At 40.4% G+C, this 20162-nt stretch overlaps 2 protein-coding genes across 2 annotated transcripts; both read left to right on the top strand.

Moving 5' to 3' along the window:
- The first annotated feature begins 122 nt into the window (after positions 1-122).
- Positions 123-15061, top strand: LOC106747988 (PDZ domain-containing protein GIPC3). The gene is made up of 6 exons (XM_014626099.1): positions 123-528; positions 9517-9905; positions 12131-12227; positions 12494-12876; positions 13424-13505; positions 13669-15061. Exons 2-6 carry the CDS (start codon positions 9525-9527, stop codon positions 13824-13826), a joined length of 1101 nt encoding a protein of 366 aa, XP_014481585.1. The 5' UTR covers positions 123-528; positions 9517-9524; the 3' UTR covers positions 13827-15061.
- A 1230-nt stretch (positions 15062-16291) lies between these two features.
- Positions 16292-20161, top strand: LOC106747987 (succinyl-CoA:3-ketoacid coenzyme A transferase 1, mitochondrial). Its single transcript, XM_014626098.1, has 7 exons — positions 16292-16684; positions 17104-17484; positions 17576-18001; positions 18122-18230; positions 18636-18852; positions 18922-19133; positions 19363-20161. Exons 1-7 carry the CDS (start codon positions 16595-16597, stop codon positions 19548-19550), a joined length of 1623 nt encoding a protein of 540 aa, XP_014481584.1. The 5' UTR covers positions 16292-16594; the 3' UTR covers positions 19551-20161.
- Position 20162: the final 1 nt, after the last annotated feature.

Raw genomic sequence — 20162 nt, 5'->3', positions numbered from 1 at the left:
CTGAAATATCGTCTATTTTCTGGCGGTCGAGAAAACCGATCCTGAAATTATTCCGTCAGGTCTATTAATGAAACGTGTAGTTAGCAAATCATTATTTACGTGCGAAAATTATAATATTATATCAATACGTAACGGATCTGTCGAGGCGGTCATATGGACCGCTGCGTGTGTGGTGGGGACGACCATTCGTGGTGGGAAAAATTCTTCCATCTGGTACGATTGTATGCGATCAGTCTGCTCGCCGCTGCTTTCTGGACGCGACGACACGCGAGTTCGCGAGATCGGTGCGCGATTTTCTCCCGCTCTAATGTGCTGTTGCTCACAAAAGGCGTCGGTGGTGCTGAAAGAAAATTAGCAGAAACATTCTGTCGAGGTGTCACGTCGCGGCAGTGGGCCCACTCGATCCATCCTCAGGCCGGGTCGGCACCGAAGCAGATCTTCGTTAACCAGTTTCCGCAACTTTCTCGTTTTATCACCACGGATGCCGTAAATCGGCTTTGTAAATATGCGAGAGGGAACATTTTAAAGGTACCATGCATATTTACAATGTATCCGAGTTGCTCGTTTTAGAGAGAAACGTCTTTCATAGAAATATTTCCATAATTATTCGTAGAAGAAATTGCTAAAGTAGGTTAACCAGATTTTAATATATATATATATATATTTTTTTTTTAACAAGCGACAGAAATATCACGAAAAAGTAATAAGTTCTTTTTTATGATAATCATGTTCGTGGGAAATAATAACAAATCGCTTTTGTTTAATTGTGCCGAAAACGTTTTTCTGAGAAGAGGAAAGGAGAAAAGGGAAGAAGAATAATAACACCATTAAAAGCAACGTGGTTAATGGGCGATCCACTCACAGCTGATTGCGGGAGTATCAGCGCCGAGCGGCGATTAAGCAATGAACTTCTTTTGTGAAGCGCTTGATTATAAAAAAGAAAAAAAAAAAGAAAAAAGGTAGCAGGTTCGCGTGCTACGTCCAAACACGAGATAAAAACGTGACTGCTATATTCAGCGGTTAACGGTGTGCGCGCGCGGTGAGAACCTCGGCGGAAAGCAAGTGAATTGAAAAGGATCGCCGTATTACTCGTTGCATTTTCACGACTAACTCGCTGATACCCGTCTCTCGCCTTAATGTACCTGAAATGAATAAATATGGAGCGGAAAGAAATTCGCTTTAACGCGTGTTAGGTGCGAATCCAGCGTTTAAAGTGTCCCGCCAGCCGACCGTATTATCGCACGTCTTATCAGCATCCCAAATGCCAAAACTCCCAAACGAAGCGCAAAAAGTTAACGAGACCTATATTTTCAAAAACGCAACAGCAGGATTGCTCCGTTCTCTGAATCGTGAATTGACGCAGAGCGAGCGAAATTGCATCGTGATTTCGGTCGGAGGATTTTTCTAATTCGCCGTTTGAACCGATTTATCAGTTATAAATTAATTCACAGATCGAACTAATTTGAAATTAAACTAACTCGCAGATTGAATTAACTTGCAAATTGGACTAATTTAAACTGAACGAACGAGAATAGAAAGAACCGACCGAATAAGATAATTTTCCGGACAGTCCAAAATCGGGACATAAGACATCTCTGAGATATCTTTAAGACTTCAAAGATATCTTAAAGACGTTTTATATCCCGATTCTGGACATTGTGCTGGGTTGGAGACAATTTTTACGTTTCTGAGGATTGAAGGGAAAGTCGCAGCTGCGAATTTCCATCGATCTTCCGCTTTCGTTTTGGCCCGGTGATTTTCACGCAGCGATCCGCGATTTTCGCGCAACGATCGGCGCCGTGATTTACGATCTAGAGCCGGCCCTGATCCGTGATGATCGTCGACGCGGCTCTCGCGCGCGCGCACGGATCCGCGACGAGCGGTGATAAGAATCGGGCGGAATGATAAGTGGCGCGATAACGGGTGAGTGAAATAAAGGAACGAATTAAAGGTAAGAAGAAGTTGAGGAGAAATGTGACGGTTTCTGTCAGTTTTGACGACGATCGCAGCCGCGGTCTCGTCTCACCGTCGTGTCGCCGAACTACGTTTTTTCATGTCCGTGAAAAGAGCTGCATGGATACGGACAGGTGTGCGTCGATCGTGACGGGAAGAGGTGAGAGGCCGTATCTTCTCGTTGTTCCGTGCGTGTTGCGTTGCGTACGCCAGCGTGTACGCACCCGTAGCGTTACGGTATCGATGTACCGTAGTACAGGGTGTCCCGAAAGCCACCGATGAATTTCTCAAGTCTTGTAGAATCAATTAGGAATATTCAACTTCTCTTAAGAACAAAGTTCCTTACATCCTTTAACGGCATGGTGGAATTTTCCACGTATCCAGGAAAATGGAGTGTGTTGGGCCCGACCTCATGCTCTGTTTTGTTCATTTTTCACGCAATCGATACGAATCGATATACAAAAGGGGTAAAAGAAGCAAATAATGACATTTCTTAACACGTTGAATATCGTGGAGGTCATCGGGGACCGGCGTTGTGATATCACCGTGTCTTATTAGGTTGCGCATAAAACATAATTGATTGCATGTAGAAAATAGGATGTACAGCCAATAAAGAGCCGATGAAACGAAGTAAGAGATACGTGTTTACCCAGAATTATATTTATTTACTGTACTAACTTTAGTGATGTAACCCATTAATTGGACGATCAATGGAAATCAGCGCGGCATTCGACATGTTAAGAAGAGAAACAGCGCTGTAAAATAAATGAGCCATGGAGTCGCATCCGACCTCAACCTTACCGTTAGAGGATTACGTATTTTAGCTTGATTTTGTACAAAAGCCGTTTACAGCTGACGGATGAGTTAGAGAAAGGAAGAGAAAGATAGCTTTCTATGGCTATTCAGGCCCGGAATTTTATATTCTTCCGATAACAATAGACTTCAAACAATAGTGCCAACGGTCGAGAGATGTTTCCACGTTCTTCAGATTATTATGTATTTTTTTAATATGAGCGCGAAGTCTTGCTGAAAGTTAGGTATTTTCCACATTTCGGCACTTCGGGACGGAGGAAGCTCGATGTTTCCGAACGCAAGAATAAACGTGACAAAAATAACGTCTCTAATATCGTCGGCATGATACACACCAAAATCAGCAATAAAAATAAAGTAGCGGTAGATTAAGAAACAATGAAATAATAATGAATTAAGAAATAAAGTTTAATTCAATTGCGAGTAAGTGGCCGTATAATTATCGACGATTCGCTGCTGCTTTTCTGGGACACTCTGTATTCGATAAACTCGTATCTGATGCTATGATGCTACCGTGCATTCGTACTCGTCGCAGTTGCGATATCGGTTTTAATTTGTTTTCAAGGTACACCAACAACAAGCAGTTTGCGCAGTTGATTAAAGATGCCGTGTTTCGCTCGCCGGGAATTCCACGCTCGCCGTCTTCACGGCGAATCGCGAATTTTTAACGGAACTGAAAGTTACTCATACATGGTAGAGTCGTTTTTAATAGTAAAATACGTAACGAGGAAAGAACGTGATCGAAATATATAGAATAATATACAGGACAAAGCAAGAATTATCATCGGTTATCTTCGAAAAATAAAATTATTTTATCAACGACTAAATGAAATTGAAAAAAGTTGACGTCTACAGAAATTATTCGAAATAATGACAATTGGTATGAACACATTTTCTGTTATACTGAAAGTTATAAAAAAAGTGCTACATTCAAGTGATATATATTTAATTCAAGTAAAAAAATTGCTCCAATACTTTTTAGCAAATTTTTACTTGAATATAATACCGCATTATAATATAATAATTTTGCTTTCAATGTGTAGATACATCTTCCTACTACACACAGAAAAATACATGCTGCATTCAAATAAATGTTACTTGTTTCAAATATTTCATAAATGTATAAATATATTTATAAGTATTTCGTAAGTAAATAAGTTTATATATTCGAAAATATATCATAAATTCATCATAAGCATCAAATTTACTCAAAATATATTCTGAATTATGTATCGAGTATTTCAATCGAAAATATTTAATTAAAACAAACTTCGGTTTGCTTATTTAAGATAATCGATTTTATCTTTTCTTCGATAAAGTTTATAATATTTTTGAGAGGAGAAATTCTCCTTTTCAATACATGATAATGAGCTGTTCTAAAAAATTGAGCCATGAATATGTTTTAAAACTATTGTAAAAACTATTATGAAAAAAAAACCTTTGGAGATAACAATTTCTTAAAAGAAAGGAAATAAACAAATAAATCGCTCTTCGTAGCAGTAGAATATTTTTCTCTGCGTGTACTCTCATATTTCGAACATGGTAGCAAATTTTGCGTTAAAATCAGTTTCCTGAAATTTTATGTTATTTTAACATGAGGAATGTATTAAAAAGCATACAAATGCTGTAATGCTAAATTAACATATTCACCTTGTCATGTTGTATTATTTTGTCGACGTTCTCCATACTAAAGTTTCAGTGGACTGCTTTCAATATAAAATTTTCCATTGCCAAGATATTTCAATGTGATAATAGTTATTACCTCACCTTGTATTATAACGCGAGATAAAATAATAATTTGGTGTTATAATAACTGGAGAATAATGTTGCAATGCAGCGCCCGGGTCGGAGATTAAAATGAAATTTAAATAAGAGATTGGTCTTATTTAATTAAAGCGGCTCTCTCTGTTAAAAACGCCCCGCTACTTTCACTGCGTTATACTTCAATGCTCTCGCTCGAAGCTATTACGTTTTCTCGTGTCGTGATCCTGTAATATGCAAAATGAGTAGTCAAACGCGTTGTATAGGCATGTAATTATACATAGCACTTGGTTATAATGAAGTTATTTTTCAAAGAACATTATCGTGCCACCATTACTGCTAATTGGAGTCAGAACAGACCAATTGTGAGCTAGAATTTGATCGAATGATTCAACAATCGGGTTTAAGATATAGCCGTTCCTTGCTAGTGTCGTAGAATATAAATGTCAAGTATTAAAGAGACGGAAAACGGCGGATATCAGTTATTGCGATGTACATTTCGATATTTTCTCCTCGATGTAGAAAATTAATCACGATTTCGCGTTTAGTCTGTCATTAAAAACGAGGAGAAATAAAAGATATAGCATTAACGAGCTGGACGAAGGCAAAGGACGAAACTTTGAGGAGAAAACTCCTCTTTATCTTATTAAATGATATGCAAACAAAACAAGGAAAAATTTCGCGAATTTTCTCACTCGATATCAAAATCCGGATAATTGTTTGCTGAGTATCCAGATAGAAAAGAAAATCATGATAACGTCGAAATGACGAGAAAGTGGTTATTAAAAACTCACGTTTCGATCATTTTCTTATCATTTTAATGTCATTTCGACGTCATCATCATTTTTTGTTCCACTAACCTTCTTATTTTGTAACTTGTAACGAAAATTTCGTTAACTAAAACGTGTCGTCGCCCAATTACTTCATAATACATTTTGAACGAGCAAAGATTTGTAAGATTAGTTTTTGCTTATGATACATGTGCAATTTAAATGTATTGAACAAACAGTTTATGTGAAAAGAATTAAACCTGTAAATTCTGAAGTTATAATTTTATCAATTTTCTGTCATTATCAAAAACTGATCTGTGGAAATTACTTTACTGTCATTTTGATATTATTGCAACTTTTTGTTTCTGCTTGGGAGAGTGTTGGGTACTGAAGAAATACGACCGGCGACCTGAGCCACCAGCGTACAATCCGGACCTGAAATTGTTTGATCGTCGATCGTGACAATCGACGGTTGATCGGAGCGACGGTATTGTTGCGTGTCGCCAGTAGTTTACATTTATCCCGGTAAACCGGCCCGTCGTGGCGGGGATCGGCGTTTACGAAATTCATAACAGCTTAGTCAGGAATTGTGAGGTGATGCCAACGACCTGTAAGCCGAAACCACCTGCGCTGTTCGCTCGCCCACTAACGCTGGCCACGCTAACTGCCTACGCCGCGCGAAGTCAACCTGTTATCGCTCACGCGTTCGCTTTGACACCGTTTCGCTGGGCTGCGAGATAAAATTATTGGTGACAGACGCACATACGGACGCGCGAGATACTCGATCGTAATTTCTGTACGAACTGCGGTTTATGCGAAACGTAGAGAGATCGAGCGAGGAATTCGCGAATCCTAATGTGGATTCGCAAAAATTGCTCTGACTAGCAAGCAATTTTGCATTAAGAACGATCCGCTGAAATTTTATGTTTACTTTAACATAGGGAATGCGTTAAGAAGTACACGTATATACATATATGTATTAAAAAGTCTATAACGTAACGTTAACACATATTCACCTTGTCAACGTACACAGGAAAAAAATTAGTCAAATCAAGAATAGATGTTCTCATGTATAAGCACGATGAAAAAACAAGTTTCATCATAAATGGAACAATCGTGGAACAATCAATGGAACAACCACATGCATTTCGGTTGAAGGAAACAGAATTTCTGGTCGTAAGAATTACATTTGGGTCATAAGAAATTCCGTTTCCTTCAAGTAAAACGCGTTTGGTTGTTCATCGTCAGATAAATCCAAGCGAACTCATATTTTCAGTGTGGATGACGATCGATTCGCTTTTCTTCTGATGTTTGTAGCCGAGAGGTGACACAGCGGGTCCGGGAGACAGACATGCGCAACCATCGAGTCACGTTGGATGAAAATTCAATGTGAACAATGAAATCGCACGCTTTGCGTCACGTTTTCCGACCGCGTTTCCTTCGATATTGCACAACGTGAATCGGCAGAAGCGACGTCCTTTTCACAAAAGCGTCCGATGGCGAACGACTTGTCGCGCGGCAACCGCTCGTGAAAATATTTCATACAGATCGCATGACGAGTCTCAAGGATATCGCGCGATACGACGATTATCGAAATCGATCACCGGGTCCCGCTTATTTACCTGCAATTTCAGAATCCCGTGATTCGATTTCAGATTAGAATTCGCGATTGCAGTTCGTCGTGTGTGATCATGACTTTGAGATCGTCACCAAGCGGCACGTATCTTTAGATATCCATCCGAATATCTCGGAATATTCAGAATCCTACAAATCTGTATAATTCGATTAAAAAGTGGGGAAATTAAAGATTTTTATCCGAGGTGGAAATAAAGAAGAAGGAGTCATTTCGATTAAAGAGTTTTCCAAATCTACGGGGGAAAGATCTAAGAAGGTTGCGGAATTTTCGACGAGAGGAAGCGGGCACTCGAATCCGCCACGGCGACGAGAAGAGCGGAACATCTTGAGCACGATATTAAACCGGCATTATTTCTCATCAAAAGCGAAAGCGACCCAGACGGACGGAGAGTTAAGTGTCGCATCTGAGGCGACCTGGCCGCGATGATCGCGTAGAGTCGAGCGCAAACGAGGCGTCGTCGGCCGGTGTCGAGGAAGGCAGAGCGCGCAGCTTTGTTTAAAGGCGACGTTACGTAAACACCGTTCTCGTTCGAGGCACGCGGTTTCTCGGAGCGAAGGAATGAGACATGCGGTCCGAGTAGGCACCCGACGAATAGGAGGGGGAGGAGGGGGAGGTGAAGACCCCGCGTACCTGGAAACGTGTCATTCTGCGAGCGCCGTCTCTGCCGCCGGACGGTAATTTTGTAAAATGCTGCAAATAAGTACATACCCGGGGATATAAATACGCAAGGAGTCTCCGCTCGTGTGTATTCTACGGTTACGGGGGGGCTGGAAGTCGCGACCGACGTAACATGTGGTTGCCGATAGATAGTACTTTTATTCGATCTCGCGTCGCACCACCGGCGAATCGCGAGATTGCAATTACAGCTGCGTGCCTTCTCCTCTACGCCGTGGTTCTCCACTCGTATCTCTAACGTCAATACCGCGCGGCGTTCGAGCGGTATCGCGCGAACAATTATCGATCGTGTGTTATGATTCAACGAATGCTGATTTAACTCCCAGTCCGCGCGATACCGCGCCGATTGTTCCCCGTTACGCGTCCCGTCTTATCTGCGCCGAGATATCTCGGTCGATGAGCAACACCTCGCAATAAAACAATCGTTTAAAGTAATCGGAAAAGAATGTCGCAGAATGCCGTAGATTTTCAGCGGCGATATCAAAGGGCCCCCGTTTAAGTTTGTTATTTACCCGCGAGTCTGGGCATTTCTCCATACTGTCTAAAGGCAACGCCGTAAATGCGTTGATAATTTATAAAAAAAAAGCAGTCGGACAATAACTACACAGAGTGCATTGAATAGATTTGATATATATCTGGTGGATAATAAATGTAATAATAAAAAATATATAATATAAAAGTAATAAACGATACTCTCAATTAAGAGAATTGCATGCGATCATCCTTACAGTCTCAGCCATAATAATTAGAAAAAAAAGAAAGACTCAATGTGTTAAATATCTCAGCATAATTTCAGGGTTAATACCCTCGCTAGACATATCGACTAATTTCCACCTCAATTGAAACGCTTTAAAGAATCTTTTCACAAGGAATGTCTTAATTAAAAGATGAAAGTTACAAGGGAATGCCACACTTGAAAACTTCACCGACAGAATACTGATTTTTTCCGCAAAGTTTACGTATTATTGATTGCACAAAATTATATAAATACTTTTACACAGTGAAAGTACATGTCAAAATGAATTAGAACATTGCTCAATATGGGACGAAAGTGATTAAAATTTTTACGACATTTTTAGTTGTCAGTTAGCGTAAATATTCATGTGATACAGAAATTATAACTTGCATGTACCGAACGTGTCAATGCTTCAATCCAGGAATATTTCGAAGAACATCTTTATATCTTTTCAGTCAAATCTGGAGGTCTAAAAAGACACGAGAAATTTGCAGGACAAATTTTATATACCTTGGTTTTTCTATTAGATATGGTAAAATAAAATGCATGTTCATTTCGTTCATATTTATATCGCGCTTACACTTGCGCAAAATCTGTACGTATAAAAAATACAAAAAGAATAGCACGATCGTGTCAGTGTTTATGTAACATAACATTTTGAGGATCGCTTTTATATTATCGACGCTTATCAAGTTGGTCATCAACTTAGCGCATCCTTTTAAAACTTTTTGGCATCAAATTAACAAGAGGAAAAAGGCGATTAAGTGCCAGAGTACGGGCCGTCTAGCGTCATTAAACGAACAAATTATATTGTATTATATAACATTTATTATCCTGTTAAAAGCTCTATAAAAATTCGATCGAAAGGATTTATATTCTTCGATAGCTCTATAAGAATATTTAAATAAAAACTATATTTCCAAACTATTTTATCAGAATATTTGACAAGAATAGAAAAATTCGCGACCTCTCAGACAACAGAAACGTTTGTGAAGCTTGTCTTTTTAGACATTCGTGCCGTCTGTGTTCGCTTCAGCATAGAATCGCAATCGGATTAAGATGAGCTTAGGCTCGCCTATCTTCTCAATCTGTCGAGTTTCGATGCTAAGCTTCATAATGAGAACGTTGTCCCATCCGACGTGCTAACGGACCCTACCTATGATTTATTCACGCAGGATTGAGAATGCCGCTGTTCAAGCCGCGGGCCACGCCGAGATCGCCGATAACGGAGAAAGCTGCGAACGGCGTGCAGCAGCAGCAGCAACAACAGCAGCAACAGCAACATCGGAATCATCACCATCATCAGGCCGATGACAATAATCACGACGGCGCGAGCAGTAACGGTACCGGTAACCGGCCAAGCCATACCGTGTCACGATCGGCTTTTTCGCCGAGTGCTCCACCCGAATACGATCAGACGAGAGGGTCTCGGGCCCCGAGACCGTCTTTGGTCTTCCACTGCCAACTGGCCCATGGCAGCCCCATGGGACTGATATCGGATTTCAGCAACGTCCGCGAGCTGTACCAGAAGATCGCCGAATGCTACGACTTGCCCGCGGAAGAGGTGAGTACACCGAGAGGAGAAACATCCAAATAAAAAGTATTTATTCGGTGGGTAATATTAATAACATATTTACTTAAATATCTCTATAATTATATTCTCTATATTTACTTAAATCCTCTATAATTTAAATAGAATAAACAATTGCTTTCATGAAAAGCTACAGAAAAAATATATTTTCTCAATTGAGACAAAATTTGTTCTCAGCGTGAAAATATTTATATTAGTATAAGTGTCATATAATGCCCACCGAATACATCTTTTTTTATTTTATTTCTTAGATAATTGATATCTCTCAGTATGTGAGGCGGCGTCGTCGGGAAACCGGGGAGCGGGCGCTGAGAGAGATAGAGAGAGAGAGAGAGAAAAAGAGAGAGAAAACGATTTGGTAAATTGCAATATAGTGACTTTCATTTCCGGACGCTCACTGCTTTCTTATTAGACGAGGCAAAAGTGTCGAGAGTGTCTAAATATTAAAGAAACTGATAGCGCTGATGTTTTCGGGAACAATATTTTACGAAAATGCTCACAATCATTATGATCGCGAACGTTTCGCTCCCGAATGGATTCGGTCTCTCCTCGGCGCGTATTACACATTTAAAAATAAGAAGCGTGCGCTATCGCCTGAACAGATCTATAAATAGATAGATCAGGTAGTGATGACGGTGTGACTTTAGCGAGTTCAATTTCCAACGCGATAGTTTCGCGTTGGAATCCAGGTATGAGCTCAGCGAAACCGTTATCGACCCCCCTGCCCCCTCCGATAAATCCTCGAGATAAATAAATAAATATTAGACGTAAGAAATAATCTCGTGTAAAAGATACCTCTGAAAAATGCAACGAATATGTCTGAAGGAGTGAGAGATTGGTGATGTAGGATAAAGTTGCCGACGCGGTCGACGATAATGGAGTGTCATGCTGGACAACTAGGAGCAGAGATTGGTTTAGTTTATTGTAGCGTACGGGTGCGAGAGTAATATGCACGTGGACGAACGCAACTCAGCTCATTCCCAGCGCGGAACACCCCACGTTAGTTAGGGAGAAAAAACGACACCGGACGCAGGAAACGGCGGTCACGGACCGTGGCCTCTCGTCGACCTGGCGGATATGTCCCGGCGAGAGAGCCGCCTGTAATTCGACGTGTAATGACGCGCTGTAAACGCGACAGACGCGATGTAACCAGGTCGCCCGTGGCCGGCCCAGCTCGTTATGGCTCGCTTGAAGCCTCTCTACGGCGTAGAATTTCTCGTTGGACGTCAGCTGCGCTAATCCTTTCCCGTCCGGGCACAAGTGCGCTTTATCGCGAAATGATTGGAGAAGTAGCGAAATAAAAAGTAGAAGATAAAATTAATTTGGACATATAACTAGATGTAAGAAAGAAAAATATCATAAGAGTTAAGTCAAACGTAACGACGAAATTCGGATAACAAGACGCAACAAAGTTTCGTTTCTGCTTGATCCAAGAGGCATAAAAGAATATTGTATAAAAGAATGTTTAATTCTAGCATTCCAAATCGTCTCTCATATGTTCTCCATCCATTTCGTTCCTTTGTTCCTATATAGGGACGACAAACTTACTTACCTCCAAAAAAAATGTTTTATCTATGATAAAGGTAGATTCTGGTGTAGATCTTGTTACTGAAATATAGTTTAGACTTTTGCCTTTCGAGAAATAATTTCATCCGGCTATCACCCATCACCTCCTCGGTGGTGGATGAGGGTGGAAAATAACCTTGCGAAACACATATTTTTGATCATTGCCTCGCATTTTTAGTTAAATAATTGAAAATAGTAAAAAATAAAAAAATTGGAAAAACAATAATAAGGTATTGTCAAAAGTTCAAATCGTCGATAATGACGATTTCCGTTATGATATAATTCACTAGGTGTACGCCAGGTGTCACTCAAGGTAGATGTTCTGGGGAAAACGGTTGCTCGGAAATTTCTCGAAATGATTTCAGGTTTTTTGAGTTCCTTGAGTCCCAATTATCTTAAGGCGATATTTGGATCTCATGGATCTCAATATTTTTGCATCTCGGCCCGAAATGAGTAAAACGATATCAAAAATAAAATCTCGTCTTATTTATATTACATTATTTTTAAGTTAAATTAATTTAAGTAAAATTAAGTTGAATTATATATCAAGCGATCTGCTCGAATATAATTAAAATTAAGAAGACGGTGCCGACAAGAGGTGCCGAAAATTAAACGAACGTTTCACGTTTCAGATTCTCTTTTGCACGTTGAATACGCACAAAGTGGAAATGACAGAGTTGCTGGGTGGACAGATCGGCGTGGGGGATTTTATATTCGCGCATAAAAAAGGTAGTTATCTATCTCCTACATATTCCATAAAAAAGTTAGTTATCTATCTCCTACATATTCCATATATGATATCTCATTAAACAGATCATTCAATTCACACGGCTCAACCAAGCTGACTCAATGATTTCGTAGAAATCAAAATGACTAATTTGTCGTCGATATATTCAAATATGCGTCTGATCAAAATCTTCCCGTCCAAAGTAGATTTTAAGTGGAAATAAAAATGATATATAATAATCATAATTTAAATTTGCAAAATTACGCAGGCCGACCGAAGGAAATCGAGCTGGTGAAGACGGACGATGCACTGGGCCTGACGATCACCGACAACGGCGCCGGTTACGCTTTCATAAAGCGCATAAAGGAGGGTTCCGTGATCGACAGGATAAAAGTGATCGAAGTGGGCGATCACATCGAGAGGATCAACTCCACCAGTTTGGTCGGCAAACGACACTTCGAGGTGGCAAAAATGCTGAAGGAAATATCGAAGGGTTCAACATTTACGTTGAGACTGGTGGAACCGCAGAAGAATGGCTTTGGCAGCATTGGTCCCCGTGGTGACCTCAGGAAAGGAAAGAAATCCGGCTACGGGTCCGGCAAGGAGACCCTGAGATTCAAGGCTGACGGCAGCGCGCAAATTATAGAGAAGGTGCGTGTTGGAAAAGTAAAAGGAACATGAGACCGCTTAGAAAAATTATGAACGGTCATATAAATAAATTGGCCATAGTTGTGTAAGATGGATCCGCGTAAAGTACGTTTCGAGAAAAATAAAGATGAAAATTTGACATATGATTGAAAAAGTGTAAATGGCACTGAAATTCTTCACAATCGTTCAAAAATTCAAGCATAATCCATTTTTTCTTCTTAAAGGTATTCATTGACAAGCTTAACTTTTAGAAAATAAATTGAAAATAAAGTATCTGCACGGAGAAAAAAGGTTTTACTGAATTAACGAGACAATGAACGAAGCGAACGTTTTGGTTGGACGAAACGGAATGTCTAGATCTTCGTAAGAAGCAGAAATTCTGTTTCTTTGAATCAAAACGCGTTTGGTTCGTTCATTGTCGCATTAATTCGACCAATTTTGTTTCTCCGTGTACATTCTCGAAGAACGCCAAGAATATCGTCGAAAACGAGTTTTTTATTGTGCGATATTTACATAATTCTCATCTTCATTTCTATTGTTCATTGTTCAGGTCGACGATACCGCAGCCATCGGCGTCGAGAAGATCAACACCATCTTGGAGAGCTTTATGGGTATCTACGATACGGAACTAGGTATATTTAATTCAGACATTGAATTTGAGTCGACATTTTAGTTCGACATTAAGTCTTCAAAGGTTTCCTATTGTGCTCCTTTGATGCTACAAATGGGAAATTATATCCATTTTCTATTTATCACTAAGATATCAATCGGTTGTCACTTCTGATTTACGCTTAGCCACGCAAATCTGGGAGCTCGCCGAAGGCAAGTGCAACAGTATAGACTTCGCCGAAGCGATCGACAATTCCGACTTGGAAGCTTTTGGCTTCACTGACGACTTCGTGATCGAGTTGTGGGGCGCCGTGACGGACGCCCGAGCTGGTCGGCATCGATGACGCGAGGACCGATGACGATCAGCATCCCGACGAATATATCGAAGAGGGAGAGAGAAAGAGACAGGAAAAGGCAACTTGGACAAAGACAGCTTGAAGATTTTGCAAGATATTTTAGACTCGGTGGGACAATCGATAGAGTTTCAGGTGGAATGGACAACAAGTGCTTCTTCAAGTGAAAGATGATGCATTGACGTACCATTCGCTCACACTCGCATGTTACCATGATTTTAGAGGTTTCATTCTCGGCGTACATTTTTTGCTCCTTGAGAATGCGTTCAAGATCGCAAGTGCATTACGAGAATCGAGAGTTTAGCATTGGACTTGCGGCGGAAATGTAGGCTGAAATCTGCAATACTCCACGTCGACTAAGAGTTATCGTATAGTGCATCGTGTCATATGGCAAGCGCAAAGTCGAATCAAGAAGGAGAAGAAGAAGAAGATGAAGAAATAACGGAGAACCTTCTGATGGTTTGCGCGCTGAAGAAGGAAAGTCTAAGCGTTTCCTGTATTTCCTACTTTTGCGCGACGAAGCTTCGGTGAAAACATATTTTGCATTTTATCGTTTCGTTATTAAAATTATCAATATGTTATTAAAGTTGACTAAGTAAAATATTATTAAGATTGATTAATAAAGTATTACCAAGTTTTATTAAGTTACGCTATTCCTGAAATTTATTTAAATAATGTATTATATATTTCTTTAGGAATACTTTCTCTCTCGTTTCATTTCCGCTCCTTCTTGGTGCAGGCTTAATTAAAGGCTTCGTAATATTCTCGATGCATTTAATCAGCTGATAGAGTGTCGGTGACGAACGTGTCTTTCGGATTCGGCATATCGTTTTCTATATTACATAATTGCAATGCAATAAGAACACTGTTACGGCTGATATCGATGTTGATTTCCTCGCGCAGTTGCGAAACAGCTCTATTTGTTCGAGTCGACGTCGATCTATGAACACGTGGAAAAGAATTTAATCTTAGCTGCTAATATTAATATTTAATTATTCGCAAGGCAGCGTAAACATGCTGATTCAACGTGTTCGTCATCGTCAGTATCATCGGCGTTATTCAATTGTGAGCCAATTAGTATTCATCAGCAACAAATATTCTAGAGACGCTTGTTACACGAGTGACAAAAATGTGTTATAATATATCTCGATATGCATGTCAGTTCGACAAGTTCACGATGTATAAGATTAAAAGAGTGTGTTATTTAGTGTTACTTAGTGTCAATAAATAAAATCTTTGTAACAAACACGTAATGTTTTTTTTCCGATCAATTCAACGTATACACCGGTTATTATTCGATATAACGAGTATGGATGCAGGCGAAGTTATCGAAAAATTTTGAAGCTTTGATGTTAAGAGAGGAAAATTAGGAAGAACACGTTCTTACGAAACGTTTCTCCTATTATTTTGCCAGATCATTCACTAATTCTTTACCCAAGTCAACATTTAATTTTGCGAGCTTGCAAGAGCCGCTGTTAAAGTGCAAACACGGCGGATGTGATAAACACATTCTTCTTGTAGAGTGCTGCATCTTATTAATGCACAGGATCGTCTTAGAAAATTTAAGCACCTTGGTTTGATAATTAACATTTTTTTTTCTTGCTTTTATCTCTTGCTTGAGTTTTCTAAGATTCGAATGATGAACAGAAGATGCAAGAAGAATCAACCAGAAATCCTTCAACCAAAATGTGTTTGATTGTCCATTTTCAGTTTGATTAAATTAAACTTTCCCAATGTAATAGAATATATTATTATGAGATTACTTTAAAAGTGGGAAATCAAATGATACCGTAACGATAATAGGGTTTTTGTAATAGGGAGTTTTTGTAATAACATTTTTCAGATACGGTGAGTGCTAAAATGCGTTCCGGTACTCACTGCCAACATTTCAAATCTATAGATCTATAGATACGTAACACAAACTATAGATTCGCCGTGAATATCGGAAATCGCAATTTAGTGTTCACCGTATCTGAAAAATGTTGTTGCAAAACTCTTTAATGACGTGTCGTTAAAAGTTATAGGCCCGCATTCTGAACACGCATTCATAGTCGGATTTTATGTTTAAGACCGTCTTAAGTTTATCTTCCTATGTTTCGTGGCCAATGAAATGAGTCGTCTGAAAATAAATTTAAGACGATCTTAACACGTTCATTGTCAATCACGCGACATCGCGTGACACGAGTTCTCACCAAACGGCCGATCACGCGTTATCGCGTAATAGATATTTAGAGTGCATAAATCCTATGTACATAATAATAAAAGCATATAAATAATATATTAATTTATTTTGAGCACAATAAAAACTAAATAAAAAAATAAAAAAAATTTGGCCACCACACGAAATTCGAATTTTCAGCTTGGCGATGAACGTGTTAAATATAAGATTCGATTATGAATACAGACCTGATCGGAAGGACTCGAGTCTGCTTGTATCGAAACGACGATGTGCAAATAAATCTGCTCAGTCAGTCTTCGCGCTTCGAAGCGTGAGCATTCAAAGTGGGGGTGTATTTAGCGATATCCGAAATTTACGACATCGTGGCAGAAGAGCGTTTTGATACGAGGACATTAATTATGTGACGTTGACTTTTTCACCTGAAAAGATAAAAAAGACAATTATAGAAGATAGAACAATAATAGAAGCACGGAGTAACTTTGCAGCAAGCTACACGAGCGGCTTACACTTAACCTCTAACACCGCGTGATTTTGCGTAGAATTTATAAATAATATATATATATATATATAACGGACGAACATGGCGTTCGTATTGAAAAGAGCCGGTGGAATGTTTCTACGTTTAAACGGCGGCTCGCGAGCAATTCAGAGCCATATAAATATATCAAGAGTAAGCGTGATTATTGTGACGTATTATCAGATGCTACTTAACCTACGTCGTTACAGTAGAATTATTTTGATTGTCTCACAACAATATAGAATATCATTGCGACGAATAATCGTACTTGTCTTCTACGATCTATTTCATTCGCGAAATCACGTGAAATTGTATCGGTGATTTTGTAATTTGCGACAAGAATGTTACTCTAGTTGATTTTTCTCATATTTCTTTTCATATATCTTAGCTATCTTGGCCATTTTTTATATATTTTTGATCTCTTACATTTTCATACCTCTATTACTATACTTCATTCTCATAATATTACTTCATATCTTGTTTTATCCAAATATTAATTTGATATATCTTTAAATACTAACATATGTTAGTATCATAAAACATCCTTATGAATGAGAAATCTTGTTCGACAGATATGCAGCGTTAAGTTCTCTATTAAAGCGAATATTCCGCAAGTAGAGGAGGAGAGCAAGAAAATCAAAGCACCGGTGGGACATGGCAAAATATTCAGAAGCATAGAGGAAGCTGTCTCCGACATACCCGATGGAGCGAAACTGTTGGTCGGTGGATTCGGTCTCTGCGGCATTCCGGAGAACTTGATAGCGGCGGTACTGAATAAGGGCTCCAAAGATTTAACAGTAGTCTCGAACAATGCTGGAGTGGAGGACTTTGGACTGGGCATACTATTGAAGGCCCACCGAATCAAAAGGATGATCGCCTCCTACGTGGGTGAAAATCCGGAATTCGAGAGGCAGTATCTCAGCGGCAAATTGGAGGTCGAATTAACGCCACAGGTAACGCGAGAACGAGAGAGAAAAGATATAAAATTGAATAGTGTGTGTATGGAAAATTAGTCTCATTAACTTTACTTCGGTGCACTTACAGGGCACTTTGGCGGAGCGCATCAGAGCGGGAGGCGCCGGCGTTCCAGCGTTCTACACCCCCACAGCTTTCGGCACTATCGTGCAGGAGGGCAACGTGATCATCAAGTACGACAAAGACGGTAACGCGGGGATATCGGGCGAGCCCAAGGGCGTGAGTCAATTCAACGGACGGCAGTACGTGCTGGAGACCGCCATCACCGGCGACTTCGCGCTGGTAAAGGCGTGGAAGGCCGACACCGCGGGTAATCTGATCTTCCGGAAGTCCGCCCGGAACTTCAACCCGGTGATGTGCAAGGCGGCCAATGTGTCGATCGTCGAAGTGGAGGAGATCGTGGAAATCGGCCAGTTGGATCCCGATCAGATTCACATACCGGGCATCTTCGTGAACAGGATCGTGAAAGGCCCCTCTTTCGAGAAGCGTATCGAGGTACTCGCGTCTGCATTCACCTTGATCGATGTCCGCTTGATATCGCCTGTGCCGCATATCGTTACACATATCTGGTTATGTAGATTTCCTCCATTTGAATGTTGTTTTTCTGCCACGCAGAGACGCTCGACGAAACAATCCGCTAAGCCGAAGAAAATGACCCCGGCTGGCAAAGCGAGGGAAAGGATCGTTAGGCGCGCCGCGCTCGAATTTAAGGACGGAATGTATGGTGAGGAATGAGGTTGGAGATTAGGATTACCAGCGCCTTTATTCCGTTACTTTTAACGCGTGCGTTACAAACCTTTGCGCAGGCGAAATGTATCACGAACGGTCCGCTCCAATTAGCTGAACTGGCTGCGTCAGTTCGAGAAATTTGCATACACGTTGAAGCGTACGAAGCGTGTACGTATGAGATTCTCACGCTTCAGTGTGCGTAAATTTCTTGAATTAATGCAGCTGAAAGGTCCGACTCGAAAGAACAGACCAGAAATAACTGCGCAACGATACGTTAATGATGACGAGATTTTCTCGTTGCGAGAATAAGGAGGCTGAATTAGAAGTCGGCCGGTGTCCACTTGGAAAAATGCTGGAGGAACTCCCTCGCGAATGTACCATAAAATGGTAATCTTTACAGCGAACTTGGGGATCGGCATACCCGTGCTCGCCAGCAACTACATCCCGAAGGGTGTGAACGTGACGTTGCAATCGGAGAACGGTATCCTCGGGCTGGGTCCTTTCCCGGACGAGAGCGAAGTCGACGCCGATCTTATCAACGCTGGCAAGGAAACCGTCACGGTTTTGCCCGGCGCCTCTTTCTTCGGTAGTGAGGACAGTTTCGGCATGATCAGAGGGTAATATAATTATGTCAAGTCGATTGGAACGTCGAAGAGAAGAGGCGCTACAGAATTGTACTTTTTCAGAGGGCACGTCGACCTGACCATCCTCGGTGGCATGCAAGTGTCGGAGACCGGAGACCTGGCCAACTGGATGATACCCGGCACGATGGTGAAGGGCATGGGTGGTGCTATGGATCTCGTTTCCGCGCCGGGCACGAAGGTGGTCGTGACTATGGAGCACACAGCCCGAGGCGGAGTCCCGAAGATCCTGAAAAACTGCACTTTACCTATCACGGGTAACGTTTATCACAATCACAGAAAAAATCAACAAAAAATATCACAAAAAAAAACAAAACAGTCAGGATACATCACGTGATGTATCCTGACGTTTTGTTTTCTTTTTTTCAATTGTGTCTGCATTGTTATTTGTTAATATTTCGTCGCTTGTGATATCGTATCTTGTATTTTGTAACACTTCTATGCTGTTCTCGCCTCTGTATCATTCTCTCCCGCATCTTTTCCCAGGCCAACAATGCGTAGACCTGATTATCACAGACCTGGCGGTGTTCGAGGTGGTGAAAGGAGAAGGACTGAAGCTTATCGAGATCGCCGCCAATGTCGACATCAGCGAGGTCGTTAGTTCGACGGGCTGCGAATTCGCCGTCGCCAACAACCTGAAGGAGATGGGACAAGTGGAGGTCGACGAGTCGTAAATTGTAATATATATCGCTCAAATTCTAAATGACACGTGCGAGGCGAGACGAACATCTCGTTGTGATTGCCTGAAAGTATACATATATATATATATAAATTTTAATATCTCTTACATTCTCTTTTATATACGATTCCTAAGGTAGAAATTCTAGGAGACGTAGAACGTTGAAATTCGACAAGAAACGTTGAAGAGCTAAGATTCCAGTAAATATGTAATATAATGAGTAATGAGAGAATGTTATTCTAATTATTTTAATTGCCAGCAACTTTAATTTGCGTAATAACATTATCAATAGGCATCCGTGCTTGCAATACATTGCAACGTTCGAGTTACATTAAATAACAGTACACGAGAGAAAAATCCGTTTCCGTGATATGTGTGCGTTATGTTAATGACGTAATGCACGATACATGTAAAGATATGTTTCTTATAAATGTACAAATGTTTTTACACGTGGCTGCTAAAACGCTCGAACTGATTTTACGGTGTGCGCCACGATTGCGAAAAAGTGAAATCGCGCCGTGTATGCGATGATTAATGCTGCGATGATGAATGAAACATATTTTGTAACATACACTATAACGAATGAAACTTCAATATTTTCAGTAAT

This window comes from Dinoponera quadriceps, unplaced genomic scaffold, assembly GCF_001313825.1.
Source record: "Dinoponera quadriceps isolate SergipeBrazil2010 unplaced genomic scaffold, ASM131382v1 scaffold2167, whole genome shotgun sequence".
Taxonomy (NCBI): domain Eukaryota; kingdom Metazoa; phylum Arthropoda; class Insecta; order Hymenoptera; family Formicidae; genus Dinoponera; species Dinoponera quadriceps.
The sequence above is the reverse complement of the archived record's forward strand: the minus strand, read 5'-3'. Positions and strand labels throughout refer to the sequence as shown.

Bases quoted from the DNA above. Each gene is read 5' to 3' on its own strand.
- LOC106747987 (XM_014626098.1), top strand. From the start codon at position 16,595: ATGGCGTTCGTATTGAAAAGAGCCGGTGGAATGTTTCTACGTTTAAAC. The intron at 17,485-17,575 runs GTAACGCGAGAA...GTGCACTTACAG, and splicing joins AGGTCGAATTAACGCCACAG to GGCACTTTGGCGGAGCGCAT. The intron at 19,134-19,362 runs GTAACGTTTATC...ATCTTTTCCCAG, and splicing joins CTGCACTTTACCTATCACGG to GCCAACAATGCGTAGACCTG.
- LOC106747988 (XM_014626099.1), top strand. From the start codon at position 9,525: ATGCCGCTGTTCAAGCCGCGGGCCACGCCGAGATCGCCGATAACGGAG. The intron at 12,877-13,423 runs GTGCGTGTTGGA...TTCATTGTTCAG, and splicing joins GCGCGCAAATTATAGAGAAG to GTCGACGATACCGCAGCCAT. The intron at 13,506-13,668 runs GTATATTTAATT...ATTTACGCTTAG, and splicing joins TATCTACGATACGGAACTAG to CCACGCAAATCTGGGAGCTC.